The 11,894-nt window shown below is 62.8% G+C and overlaps 1 protein-coding gene across 2 annotated transcripts in view; it reads right to left on the bottom strand.

Moving 5' to 3' along the window:
* Positions 1-1,287: 1,287 nt before the first annotated feature.
* The window catches only part of QSOX2 (quiescin sulfhydryl oxidase 2), a 30,405-nt gene continuing 19,798 nt past the window's right edge, over positions 1,288-11,894 (bottom strand). For both annotated transcript variants that reach the window (XM_045467903.1, XM_045467902.1), the window contains 6 exons: positions 11,529-11,663; positions 11,141-11,270; positions 9,507-9,629; positions 8,511-8,661; positions 5,830-6,018; positions 1,288-3,966 (listed from right to left, as the gene is read on the bottom strand). In XM_045467903.1, coding sequence (XP_045323859.1) covers positions 3,419-3,966; positions 5,830-6,018; positions 8,511-8,661; positions 9,507-9,629; positions 11,141-11,270; positions 11,529-11,663 — 1,276 coding nt within the window. In that variant the 3' untranslated portion in view covers positions 1,288-3,418. The remainder of the gene's footprint in view (positions 3,967-5,829; positions 6,019-8,510; positions 8,662-9,506; positions 9,630-11,140; positions 11,271-11,528; positions 11,664-11,894) is intronic.

Here is an 11,894-nt window from a genome sequence, read left to right as displayed (position 1 = left end):
AACTTCCCCCCTGCCCTGCCCATTTCCCTACCTCCCCAGGCCCTTGTCCCCCACCCCCCCCACCCCCACTCTGCCTGCCTTTCCCCTAGCCCCTCCTCCTCACTTCCCCACCTCCCTAGGTCTCTGGTCTCTCCACCAGCTCCCCCACCCTCCCCCAGATTCCTCCTTACCCACTTCCTCTCCTCAGGCTCCAGGCCACACCCCCACCGCCCCCCCTCCCCCAGGACCCCCAGTCCCTCAGCCAGGCTTATCCCCTCCCCACGGCCCCTCCCTTCGCCGCTGCAGGCAGCTTCTTCTGCCGGCTCTGCCCTGAGCTCCAGGCCAGCCCAGAGGCTTGGGGATTTGAAGTAAGTGGGCGGTCCACCCTGCCCTGCTGTGGCAGAGTCCAGGACTCGGCAGGTGGCCCCTCCGGCCCCACAGGCCTCCAGCCCAGGCCCCCATGAGTCCCTGGCTCCAGGTGTGGCTCAGCAATTAGCTGTTGCTGCTGGCCTGAGGAACCTGTTGCATTCACAACCTCCTGCCCAGATCTCCTGCTGGCAGGCCCCCCACCCCCCGCCCCCAGGACAGCTGAGGAGGAGCACCCGGAGAGACCCCAACAGACACTCCTCAGGACTCCAGGGCTGTAAAGCGGTCACCAGGTGGGGGATCTACACGAACACGAGCACCACGCAGGCCGGGAATGGTGAACGGTCAGTGCCCTGCCCAGCTGGCACCACCAGGGGCTGCCTGTGCCAGGGAGGGGGTTACCTACCAGCTTCCACAGGGCCTGGCTGGGAAGGTGAATCCGAAGCAACCGCAGCCAGCAGGTCTCTGGGAAGCCACATGTGACTGGGGACCCCCCCCCCCCCAACCCCCAGCAAAAGAAAAGGTCGAGGCAGGAGAAGAAACCAAAACAGTTCAGGCTCTGAGGCAACAAACAGGTGCCTGGGGGCTCCCTTCTCCCAGGGTTCCTCAGAGGCTCCCTTAACCGGGTCGCCCCTGGCGCCCTAAGTCCTGCAATTCACATGTGTCTCAGCTGTCGTCCCATCTCAGTCCATCTGCCTGCCGTGTGACTTGAACCAAAACCGCTGTCCCGCGGGCGGCTCCAGCTAGATCAGCCCCAGGAGGATAATCCACATTCATCGTCCGGTTTTCACCTTCCACCTCAGCGTCTGGTTCAGTACAAGACGCTCTGGAATTTCAGATGTCCAGTCCACAAACTCCGGAAGGGAAGGAGGGCTCCCTTCTGCACCCTGACTCCTATCACTGTTCCAGGGAGCTCACAGTTTCAAAAGAATTACAACCTTCTCAAACGTCAGATTTATTTATTGAAAAAATGTGCACAGTATAGTTCACTTAAATACAAAACGTTCACTTTCCTTGCAGGTAAGAAATTCCAGACATTTCCATGTCAATTAGCTTCTTTTTAATCAAAATCCCTCCATTAAAAATAAATACCCATTTAAATTACCGAACTAGTCAATTCATTAGTCTCAATACTTACAACTTTAGAAAACAGACCTTAAACCTTGCCTAAACGTAGCGCCCGGTTCTGAGCAGGCCACGAGGCGCCCGCGGGACACGCGTCCGGGGCCGTCTCTGCAAACCACCTCTCCCGGACTGCCCGCGGACTACTGGAAGCCTGGCCCCTCGGGGAGCCTCAGACTTGTCCCTCAAACGGTGGTGACCTCGACTGCGATGTTGTGAGGGACCCTAGAGCCAGTCTTGCCTTTCCGACGGGTTTCGTGGAGCTTCTGGCAGTGGTCGCGTCCTGCCACCTGGTGCCGGTTCACACCACGTGAGGAAACTCACTCGGGGCAGGAAAAAGCATCTGACGTGAACCAAAAGGCAGTTTAGTTAACGGTGCTAAGTGTTTCCCTTCGGATTCCGTGTGTAAATCTGATTTTTTAAATGAAAGGAAACAATACGGGGTCCTCAGGAACCCAAGCACACGACCACGTACGAAACACACAGGCTTCTGGGGGTTAAAAAAGTGTCAAACAGAAAGAAAGCTCTGATGGCTGCCCAGGGAGGGGCCAGCTCCACCGGCCTCGAGGCCGTGGCCGTGAGAGCCCACCGCCCCCAGCCTGCGGTGCCCGAACAAGTACAGGCCAGTGGCCAACTGTGGTCAGTAAACACAGAGCACACACTAGGCAGAGTGGAAAAGACTAGAGCCTCACGGACACGAGAGCACAGACACATCTGAGTTTGTGGGACAGACCGACAGTCACAAAGGATCTCGACGAGAACGGCACAGTCCGTTCTGTCCGCTGACGTCTTCAGAGGCAAACTTACCTCTAAATCACTTGGGTTTGACGAATAATGTGCTAAAATTATCAAACGGTAAAAAAGTCAATCACCAAAACCTGGGGCACCGGGGCCCTGTGCCAGGACCCTTCATAAAACAGCTTCAGGGGGATGAAATTTGGCCTTAAAGATGCTGAGGACAGGACAGGCCACCCCCGGGGGCCACCGGGCGTCACTGTCTCGCCGGGCCCTCGGGTCCTACCCGCTCAGGTCACCGGCAGATCCTGCAGGCGCCGCCCCATGTGACACAGAGGGTGAGGGGCTCGTTCCCCTGCGGACTCCCCTCCGGAGGAGTGTCCCCCACGCCCCCCCCCCCCCCCAGGGGCTCTGCCCTGGGCGCCATGGGACGGGCCGTTTGCTGTCCTGCCACCAGATTAACACAGGCCCTGCCTCTGCCACCATCCTGTCCCCAGCCTCCGCTCCACACGGCCTGGGGGGGTGTTTCTTGCAATGCAGCAACACCGCGAACCCTCCTCTTCCCTTCCCGCTTTCTCCAGACTCTGCATCTGCAGCAAAAGGTGCCTGCAGAGCACGAGGGTGACGAAGAAGTCGTCCCTTTGGCTGTGAGCGGCTTCAGCAGAAACAACCAAGCAGCTGAAAAGCGCAGACACAAGCGAATCTCCGAGGACCCGACTGGCTTCGAGAGGCGGCGGGGGGTGGGGTGCGCTGGCGGCCGAGCTCCCTCTCTGCTCCGGCCGCGGCTGGTGGCAAGACACTGCCCGGTGGCCTCCCGGTGCAGGGAAGGGCTTGGCTGTGCTCCAAACCCCAAGCCAGGGTGCAGAACGCAACGTGCGTCTAGAAACCCAGGGTGAAGGCAGGCGGGAAGAATTCTGTTCGTTTGGCCTGGACGCCCACTCGTGTTTTCAGATCTAGAAGAGTAAAAATACAGATGTCTTTTTGCGGTCGGATCTGTAGAGGCGTCCAGGGAGGACCCCCGGACAGCAGTCAGCCCCACAAACAGCGGCTCATCCTCGGCAGGAAAACCATTCGTTAAACGAGGACTTGGGGCCCGAGATGCCCTCTGGTATGAAACCAGGTCTGATGTGTTTATAAGATCCCTGATCGTCATCGTTAAAGCTGCAGGGGCGCGGTGGGGCTGTTTCTCAAGGCGCTTCTGCGGTCCCGCTCGGTTCTACACGGACGGGCGGTGATGCCTGACCTTCCATCGCTTGGAGCGCACCCGGAAGAAGAAATACATCATCATCAGAAACAGGGACGAGGCCACGTACAGCACGACGCAGAGGCTCATGTCCAGGCTGGAGAAGCCCATCCCGAGGAAGGGCACGACCGCCTCTGCCTCCCTGCGGCCCTCAGCCCAGCTCACGCTCTGGAGTCTCCCGTCCAGGCCGAGCTGTGACCCCTCGGACAGGCGGGGTCTGGGAGGCAGCACGCTGGGTGGACGGGCGCTCTCGGCACGCTGGTCCCCCCGAGGCTTCTCTGGGGAAGCGTGGCCCCTCTCGCGCTCCCCGCCCCCGGGCGGGCCGCCTCCGTCGCTGGCGTCTCCCTGGTCCTCGGTGTACGTGTCCACGAGGTTGCCGCTGCCGTAGTGCTGCTTCAGAAACAGGAGCACCTGACCCTCGTTCCAGCTGTGCAGGCCCTTAACTTCCTCATGGCAGGCTGGGCAGAGGTCCGGGCTGGGCCACGGAACCTTCGGAAACTTGGGGTCCTCACTCAGATGGCCTAGGAGGGGAAAGAGAGCGACAGTCGAGGTGCCTCCTGATGACCTGACCCGTGCCCTGACCGGGCCCGTGCCCCGCGAACCCTTCCCCCGTCCCCCCACGTCCACCGTGACCTCCCATCACTCCTGCACAGGCGCCTGGCCCCCCCGGTACCCACGATGGTGGGAAGGCTCCACGCCTGGCCAGGCCTGCCCCCGCCCGCAGCTGCTCTGTCCCCCGAGACCCCGAGGCCCCCACGTGATCCGGTGCGTGTCCCACCCGCACCCGTACGCCTGCCCCGGATGCCGGCGGTGCAGACGGCTCCAAGGCACTTCAGGTGTGTGCAGCGCCGCCCCCCCCCCCCGCCCCGACCCTCCCCAAACCCCAAGAGGATCTCCGAAAACGACTCTGGGCGTGAGGCCCGCCCGTGACAGGGAAACCTCGCTGCCTGTGTGCAGAAAACCTGGCAGAGCCCGCTCCCGGTTCTGCTCCAGACGCGACACCAGTGGGGCGAGCCCTTCCCCTCCACACGTGCAAACGTGCGGTCACAAAACGGAACCACGCGGCACGACTTTACCTGCACGCGCCCGCTGGCCGGCACGGGCTCCACGCGGTAAATAAACATGAACCCGCCCCCCGTGCCGACGCCTACGCGGTGCCCGGACGTGTGTCAGCACCACACGTGCGTGCGAGGCCGCGGGTCGGCTGGCCCCGGGCCTCTGCCCGACGGACACGAGGACCACACAGGCCGGGAACAGAGCAAGTGTGGCACACGGCGCCCTCGGCTCCCGGACTCCCCCCACCCCCCCACCCCCCCCCCCCCACGGCCCTGCCGGTGCTTCTGCAAGTAAACGTGGACGAAATGCCTCCGTCCGATGGGTCTGAAGCCACGGAGACCCTCTCCTCTGCCCGCAGGCACGGGCGGGAGGGCGTGCGGACCACGGGGGCCCAGCCGCCCTGCCGGGGACTGACACACGCTCACGTTACAGACACAGGGAGGTCCGGGCAGGTCTCGGGACCTCCAGGGAGCCCGGGTCCCAATCCGGAGGCGGGACCGGGGAGCATGGGGGGGGGGGGGGGGCGGCGGCGGCTACAGAACCCAGGAGGAACGCGATGACTCAGGGGGTGCGCGGGGCTCCTGGAGCGGGGTGGGCCCGACACGCAGAGGCGTGGGGGCTCTGAACCCGGGCTGCGGGGGACACGCCTTGCCCTGCAGCTGACGGCCACGGGCAAACCCCGGCAAACACAGAGGCGCTGTGGCCGCACGACCAGAGCCACAGCGGTCAGCTCTGAGCGCAAAGAAAAACCAATTTTCTTTAGTGCTTTAGTTATAATATGTTTTATAATGCGGTGGATTAAACAAAAACCAATAGTTTAGTGGAATTTTCTCTTCATCTCTATTAAGATTTATTTCTCAGTGGAATTATTTTTAAGCCTAATTTTAATCTGCCACTGATTTGGGAACAGTTTGAATTACTTAACTCTGAGAAAATACATGCAACCTATTTGGTCTTGGAACAAAACTGCTTCGAGGGGTTTGCTCCCAGTCTGAGAGCAGATTGTAATCGCACAAAAACCGTTTACTGACAAGTGATCATGATCCACGACTGCCAGCACCAAACGTCCTCGGGGGCCTGGCGGTGACCCTAGGGGGAGGCGGCGTGTCCGTTTCCATGCAGCCCAGGAGCCCCAGAAGGGGGAGAACCATCTGGAAAGCCAAGGACGCTGGCAGCCTGGAGGGGCGGTCATCCTTGGCAATCCCCAGGGCAGCCAGCATGGTGGCAGAGGTCAGGTGTCATCAGTACGTGTGCGGCAGGACGCGCTCTGGGGGGCCCATGCGCACAGCCACACTCACACCGGCCACCCCGCTGTGGCTTCTGCTCACCTGCCAGGCGGTTGTTTACGAAGTTATGTTTCTTCCAAAGCCAGAGGATCGCCTGGTCTGCGGTTCTGACGGAACCCATGGAGTCTTTCGCCATCTCCTCAAAGTGCTCAGCGCACTCCTTACAGCCGAAGAAGGTGCGAACGTACCTCCTGATGCTCTGCAGCACTGCCTGTGGGTCCCCCTCGAAACCTGCAGCGACAGAGGGGACACACACCGGCAGCCCTGTGGGGTGCGTCCCAGGGTTTCCGCTGGAACCCCAGGCTCGGGCGGGCAGGGAGCCTGAGCCCAGACGCCTTCCGAACCAGAAGGAGCGGCCCTGTGCCCGGGGCGGGGTGGGGGGGGCTGCCCCGAACACGCAGGACGCGCCCCGGGACGCGCCCCGGCACCCAGGACAACGAGCCAGACCTTCCGGGGGCTGCGGGCTGGCTGAGCCTGCCGGCGAGGGGCGCCCCGGCATTGCCCTAAAGACGTTCCAGGAACAACACGCTCGCTCCAGGAAACAACCGCCCCCCCCCCCCCCCGACAGCAGAAGGAAACAGCCGCACCTCACTGAAATGAGGACCCCTCACGTCAGCAAGAGGGGGGCGGGCATGAGGCTGGCGCCCGCGGTTCCCTTCAGACAACTAATACGGGGATTGAGCCAACAAACAAGACTGAGATTAGAACAGATTAAATGTCGGCATTAAAAGAAATGCAGCAAAATAATTGAAAAAAAAAAAAAAGACGCGCTTCTGAGACCGAATCCGTCTTAATCAACAGCAGGCCCTCACGGCTCACGTGAGCCCTTCCTTCGCTGCTAGTTGTGGTTCTGGGTGGGAGGGCCCGGCCTCGGCCCAGGTCCCCACATCTGTCGTCAGCCTCGCCGGCCTCACCGAGAAGGCCCCCACTGAGCGCACGGCCACTTTCTCCTCCGCTCGGCGTGTCCCCGAGGGCGGCGGGTGACGTGCAGGGTGGGACGGTGGGCACGTGGGGAGGACCCCCGATGGCCGCCTCGCCTGCCCGCCTCTCCCCGGCCGCCAGCTGCCGCCCGTCACTGGGTAATCCTCCTTCCCTCTCCCCGCCGGACTGCTGCGCGGCCGGCCACCCTAATCTTCAGAGTGGACGAGGACCATAAACCCTACCTGTGGGGGATTAGAGAGCGCAGCGGCTTTTTAGTCGATGGGCTTTAAACAGGCACGAAGGAGAGGAAAAACCTTCCAAGACCTAATCCGGCGGGGTCCATCTGACCCAGTTCTTTGCATGTGACATGAGGCCCGCTCCTCGGGTACGGCCTGTTTGCGCCCCGGAGATCTTTCTGACCACGTGCGCTGTCGCTCGGCCGCCGTTCCGCCGCGGCACTGGGGCTGGTGCCGGGAGCCCCCGCGTAGCCCCCTGGACAGCCCATCAGCAGGCGCACTCCCCACTTCCCCCAGCAAGGTCCAAGGTCACCGCGAGGAGAGCCAGGGTGGCAGGGGTTCGCAAAGACCGCACACGACCCCCGCAACCTGACTTTGCCGCCTCCCTGGCGCCGGGCGGACTCCCCCCCCCCCCCCCCCCCCGGTGAATCTGGGCAGGACAACAGGATGCGACAGAAGTGATGCCCTGTGCCGGCTCGCCCGGGCCCCGAGGTCCTTCCTGAGCAGGGCCCACGCTGCCGAGCCACAGGATCCCAAGCAAATAAAAGGGTGTTTCTTCCAAGCCTCAGCGTTTGCTTTAGGTTGTCACGCAGCAAAAGAGAACCAGAAGTTTACGGCCTTATTGGAAAGAATGTCGGGCGTGTGAGTCACAGCCTTTGCTCGATACAAACAGCGAAGCCGCCTCACTGAACCAACGGCTAGAGAGAGGGCAGGCCATCGACCCCATGGCCGCCAGCGGCCCGCTTCGCAGGGGAAGTGCACACGCAGCCCGGCCCAAGGTGGATAAAACAGCCCAGCCCAGTTTTCGGTGTCTTGTGCAGGGCACAAAACACGACCATGCTTTCCTGATAATCAAAGTTATTCCAGCCAAGTCAGTCTTTTGTGGTTTCTAACCTCTCATGCAGGTGGCCTCAGAGCGGCGTCACAGCCCCCCACCCCCAGGCAGGCTGGGCTGGCGCCTCACCGCCCACCCAGGGAACACAGACGGGAAGGACACCACGCCGAGGAGGGCGCCCTCTCCCCCTGGCCGGCCCACGAGGCCAGCTGTCACACGGTGAGGAACGAGCGAGGCCCCGGACCGGCCACCACCCCTCCAGTGAGCTGGGGAAGGGTCCCTTCCGAATGGAGACTTCAGGTGAGACCGCAGCCTGAGCCGACACTGGGCCCACAGGCCAGGGAGAGGACCCCAGCCAAACCACGTCTGAGCTCCTGACCCACAGACGCTCTGAGATGAAACTAAGCTGCTAAGCGGCAGGGTTGTTACCCAGCAAGAGACAACAAACACACGTCTCCAAATAGGTTTCGCTGACGCTCATACTCTTTGAAGCAGAAAAATGAGGGGTTTGCTAGTGTGCTCTCGCTCTCGGATTTATTTCCTGCGGCTCAGCCGTGCACAGGCTGGTCTCTGGGACACCGAGCACCCACCCAGGGACGGGGCAGAAGGTGTGGAGAGAAGCTCCCCAACCCCCGTCTGGAGCAGGGGACCCCCGGGCAGCCCTGGTGACGTGTGGCCTTGCATACAGCCTCTCACGATGCCAGGCAGGCACCGGCACGGGGACGGCTTACCTGTGCCATCCAGCGCTTTTGGATGGGCCCCAGCTTGGACGGTCAAAGTGTGGAACAGTTTCCAGAGAGCACACGTGTAACCCCTGAACTCTGGTCGGCTTCCTTGACATCCAACCCACTTTATGTGATTAATAAGGAATATTCCAGCAATCTGGGGGGGGGGGGAGGCGGGTAGAATAAGAGATAATTGAATAGTTAAAATTAAGACCGTTGGTGAGCGTCCTCTGCTTTGATCCGGTGGTGGTTACACAGACCGTATGTTTATTAAAACTTCACCAACTGCACATCTGAGTACGTTGTGTGTTTAAATTCAGCAGCAAACACGTGAGACAGCACAGTGTCCACACCACGAAAGGAGGTCTCCAAACAGGGCGGTGTGGCCTGTTCCTCCCTGCCTTCGGGGAGAGGGGAAGGGCTCCTCTGTGTCCGGACAAACGAGAACACTAGAAAAGCCTGAAGGATGCCCCTCCCCCCCCCCCCAAGACTACTAAGAAGCCCAGCTGTGGAACATTCTCAGCCACCACGGATAGGGAGGCACGTGCCCGCAGCGAGCGGGAGCTTCAAGCATTCACCCCACGTCCACGCGGGCCTTGTGTCTTCTGGCCGGGAGTTAGGAGTTTGCTGAAAACTGAAATAACACACCAGCCCGACCACCACACCACCCGAGCAAGCTGCCCGTTCCGTCGCGGCCTGCCTCCCACCAACCCATGAGCTGACAGTGCCACAGGCGGGGGGCAGGGGCGGGGAGGGGGGGTGCACAGAAAGCGTCCCAGCAACAGGACAAACCACGGCAAACCGCGGAGGGACACGGCGGTTCCCACGCAGGGAGGGGAGGCATTGTGCCACGGCACCCGAGCCCAGCTCCCTCCTTCCCCACGTGCCGGGCTGGGCATGGGGCCCCGGAGGGAGGAGAGTGCGGGGTCAGGGGGTGGCTACCCAGACGGTGGCGGCAGTGGGCGGGCCCTGAGCTCTGGCGGGGGCGGGGGCCGGGCTCACCCGCATCTTGTTGTTGGCCAGGTCGAGGACGGCGTTGTAGGGGATCCTGTCCAGGGGAAGGCTGGCCAGCCACTCCTGCAACGTCTCCAGCAGCTTCCTGACTGGCGCCCGGCCGGGGAACAGCTGAGCAAGGAAGGACCCGCGCTCAGAGGTCGTCCGGGAAGATGCCTCCCACGGCAGCGCCGTCCCTGGGGACCTGGACCAGGTGGGGTCTGCCTGACACGGGTTTCTCCCAGTACTGGGGTGGGGGGCTCCCAGAACACAGAGCAGGGGACGGGAGGGGCCACAGGCAGAGGCTTCTGGCCCACAGGCTGGCCCACCCGGACTCCTGCACCTCGCCCACCGGCTCGGCCACCCCCGTGGTGCAGCCCTGCCCTACGTGTCGCCTGCTAAGCGTGCGAAACAAAGGCGGCCACTGGCTCAGAAACCTGAGCGGAAACTCGCTGCAGCAGGGACAGGACAGTCCAGGCTGCAAAACCCCACTTCCTGCGCCGGTGACAACGTGCCGCTCCCAACTCGCCAGCGCTGGACTGCTGCTGTCGGCGAGCTTTAGAGGAACCGGCCCGGGTAATCTGTGATCCTCCTGGGCTGCGGAGCCCTACCCCTCCCTGACGCCGAAGACACAGAGGAGGTGGCAGGTGAGGAGACAGCCCGTTTGTGACTCACTGGAAGCGAAGGAGGCCGGCGCGGCCTCTGAACTCTGATGGGCACAGCGGGGCACACGCCCGTCTATACAGCCTCCGTCTCTTCCTTGGAGACACGCTGTGCAGCTCACCGTCCCGTCCACCATCAACTCCGCCTCCTACGCTTTACCCCAGAAGTCGTACGACACAAGCAAACCGCGTCTACGACAGCGTTGACCAGGAACCACTGTACCGAGCACCTGACGTTTAGCAGGAAGAGTCCTTGATTTTTTTTATTTTTAAAGATTTCATTTTTCAGTCATCTCTACGCCCAGCACAGGGCTCGAACTCAGGGTCACGTGCTCCACCGAGCCAGCCGGGCACCCCGAGGGAAGTCCTTCAAAACTAAGCTTCCTGACCTTCTAGACAACAGGCGAGCTGGGCACCAGAAGCGGGAGCCAAGGGCTCTGTCCCCAGGCCACTGTGACAGAAGCCCTCCCAAGGTGAGAGAGCAGAGGGGCCCCGGGCGCCCCCCCAGGGGAGAGGGATGCCCTCCCGCTTCCCGAGGCTCTGACCCAAGGAAGAGACAGGAGACCCTGGATTCTCTGCCCCGGAGCGAAGAGTCCTGGCAGCACGGCCCCTCACCTCCCAGCGGCCACTGACACGTGCACCAGCACGGCTCCGGGTCCCGGCCGCTGGGGCCCACTCCGCACGCAGGGATGGCTCCTGAGCGGCCTCCCCGCCCAGGCCCCGCAGCCTCTCTCCTCTCAGCCCACCCTGCCTCCCTGCCCGAACACCACCGGCCCCCTGAAAGTGCCTCCTGTCGGGCGCGTCGCGGTCCCGGCCCCTTCTGAGGCCCCGTCACGTCTGGGGGCCCGGAACTGGGTGGGCACCCGGCGGGCGCGTGCAGCGGGAGGAAAGAGCAGTCCCCCCGCTGAGGCCAGCGTCACTCCCCGCGGATCTCCGGGCACGGAGCCCGGCCCCCCGCGGCCCGGGTCAGGCACCACGCACCTTGGCGAGGACAGTGACGAAGTCCTTGAGCGTCTGTAGCTCGGCCCCCGCCAGGGACTTGTGGGCGGCCAGCTCGACCCTCAGCAAGTAGTGTAGCCCTGACTCTAGGTCAGCCGTGTACAGCTTTGACCTGAGGGGAGACAGCGTTCGGTCGGGGTCGGGACACGTCCCTCGTGCCCAACGCTCCCCCTCCTCGCTCCCAGCCCGCGGGGACCCCCGCTCCCCACAGGCCGATGTCGGTCGTTCCCGCACAGCTGGCGGCTCAGGGGGTGTGCTTCCGCTGAATCCCGCCTGCAAAGGAGCCCCGCAGCCCGCAGCCCTCCGCGTCTGCACCGGGCCCGCGCCCACGCGCGCCCCTGGGCAGCTCAGGTCCGAGAGAAATACCTGCCTGTCAAATTCTCTCCAAACCACGATTTCTGGAGTTTCTGCTTTGCTGGGTCTTTCAGGCACCGGAAGCAGTTTTCTCCTCACATCTGGCAACGACTTCAAGTAAGAGGAAAAGAACGACCGGAGAGGCTTTCCGCTGCGAGAAAGGGGACGAGGTGTGGGCTCGGAGCCAGGGTGCCTCCGGCCTGGCCAACCCGCAGGTGTCTGAGCTGTGCACTAGGGCGCCCAGTCCCCTGTGCGGCCCCCCTCCCCCGCGCCTCGAGAGCGGCTCTCCTTCCGAGATGCAGGCACGTGGCCCGGACCTCCCAGCCCGCCCGCTCTCTGGGCATCTGAAGCAGGGACTGAGGGGGGAGGGCCGGGATGGTGG

This window comes from Leopardus geoffroyi, chromosome D4 (genome assembly GCF_018350155.1).
Source record: "Leopardus geoffroyi isolate Oge1 chromosome D4, O.geoffroyi_Oge1_pat1.0, whole genome shotgun sequence".
NCBI classification, from domain to species: Eukaryota; Metazoa; Chordata; class Mammalia; order Carnivora; family Felidae; genus Leopardus; species Leopardus geoffroyi.
This window is presented reverse-complemented; position numbering and strand designations above follow the sequence as displayed.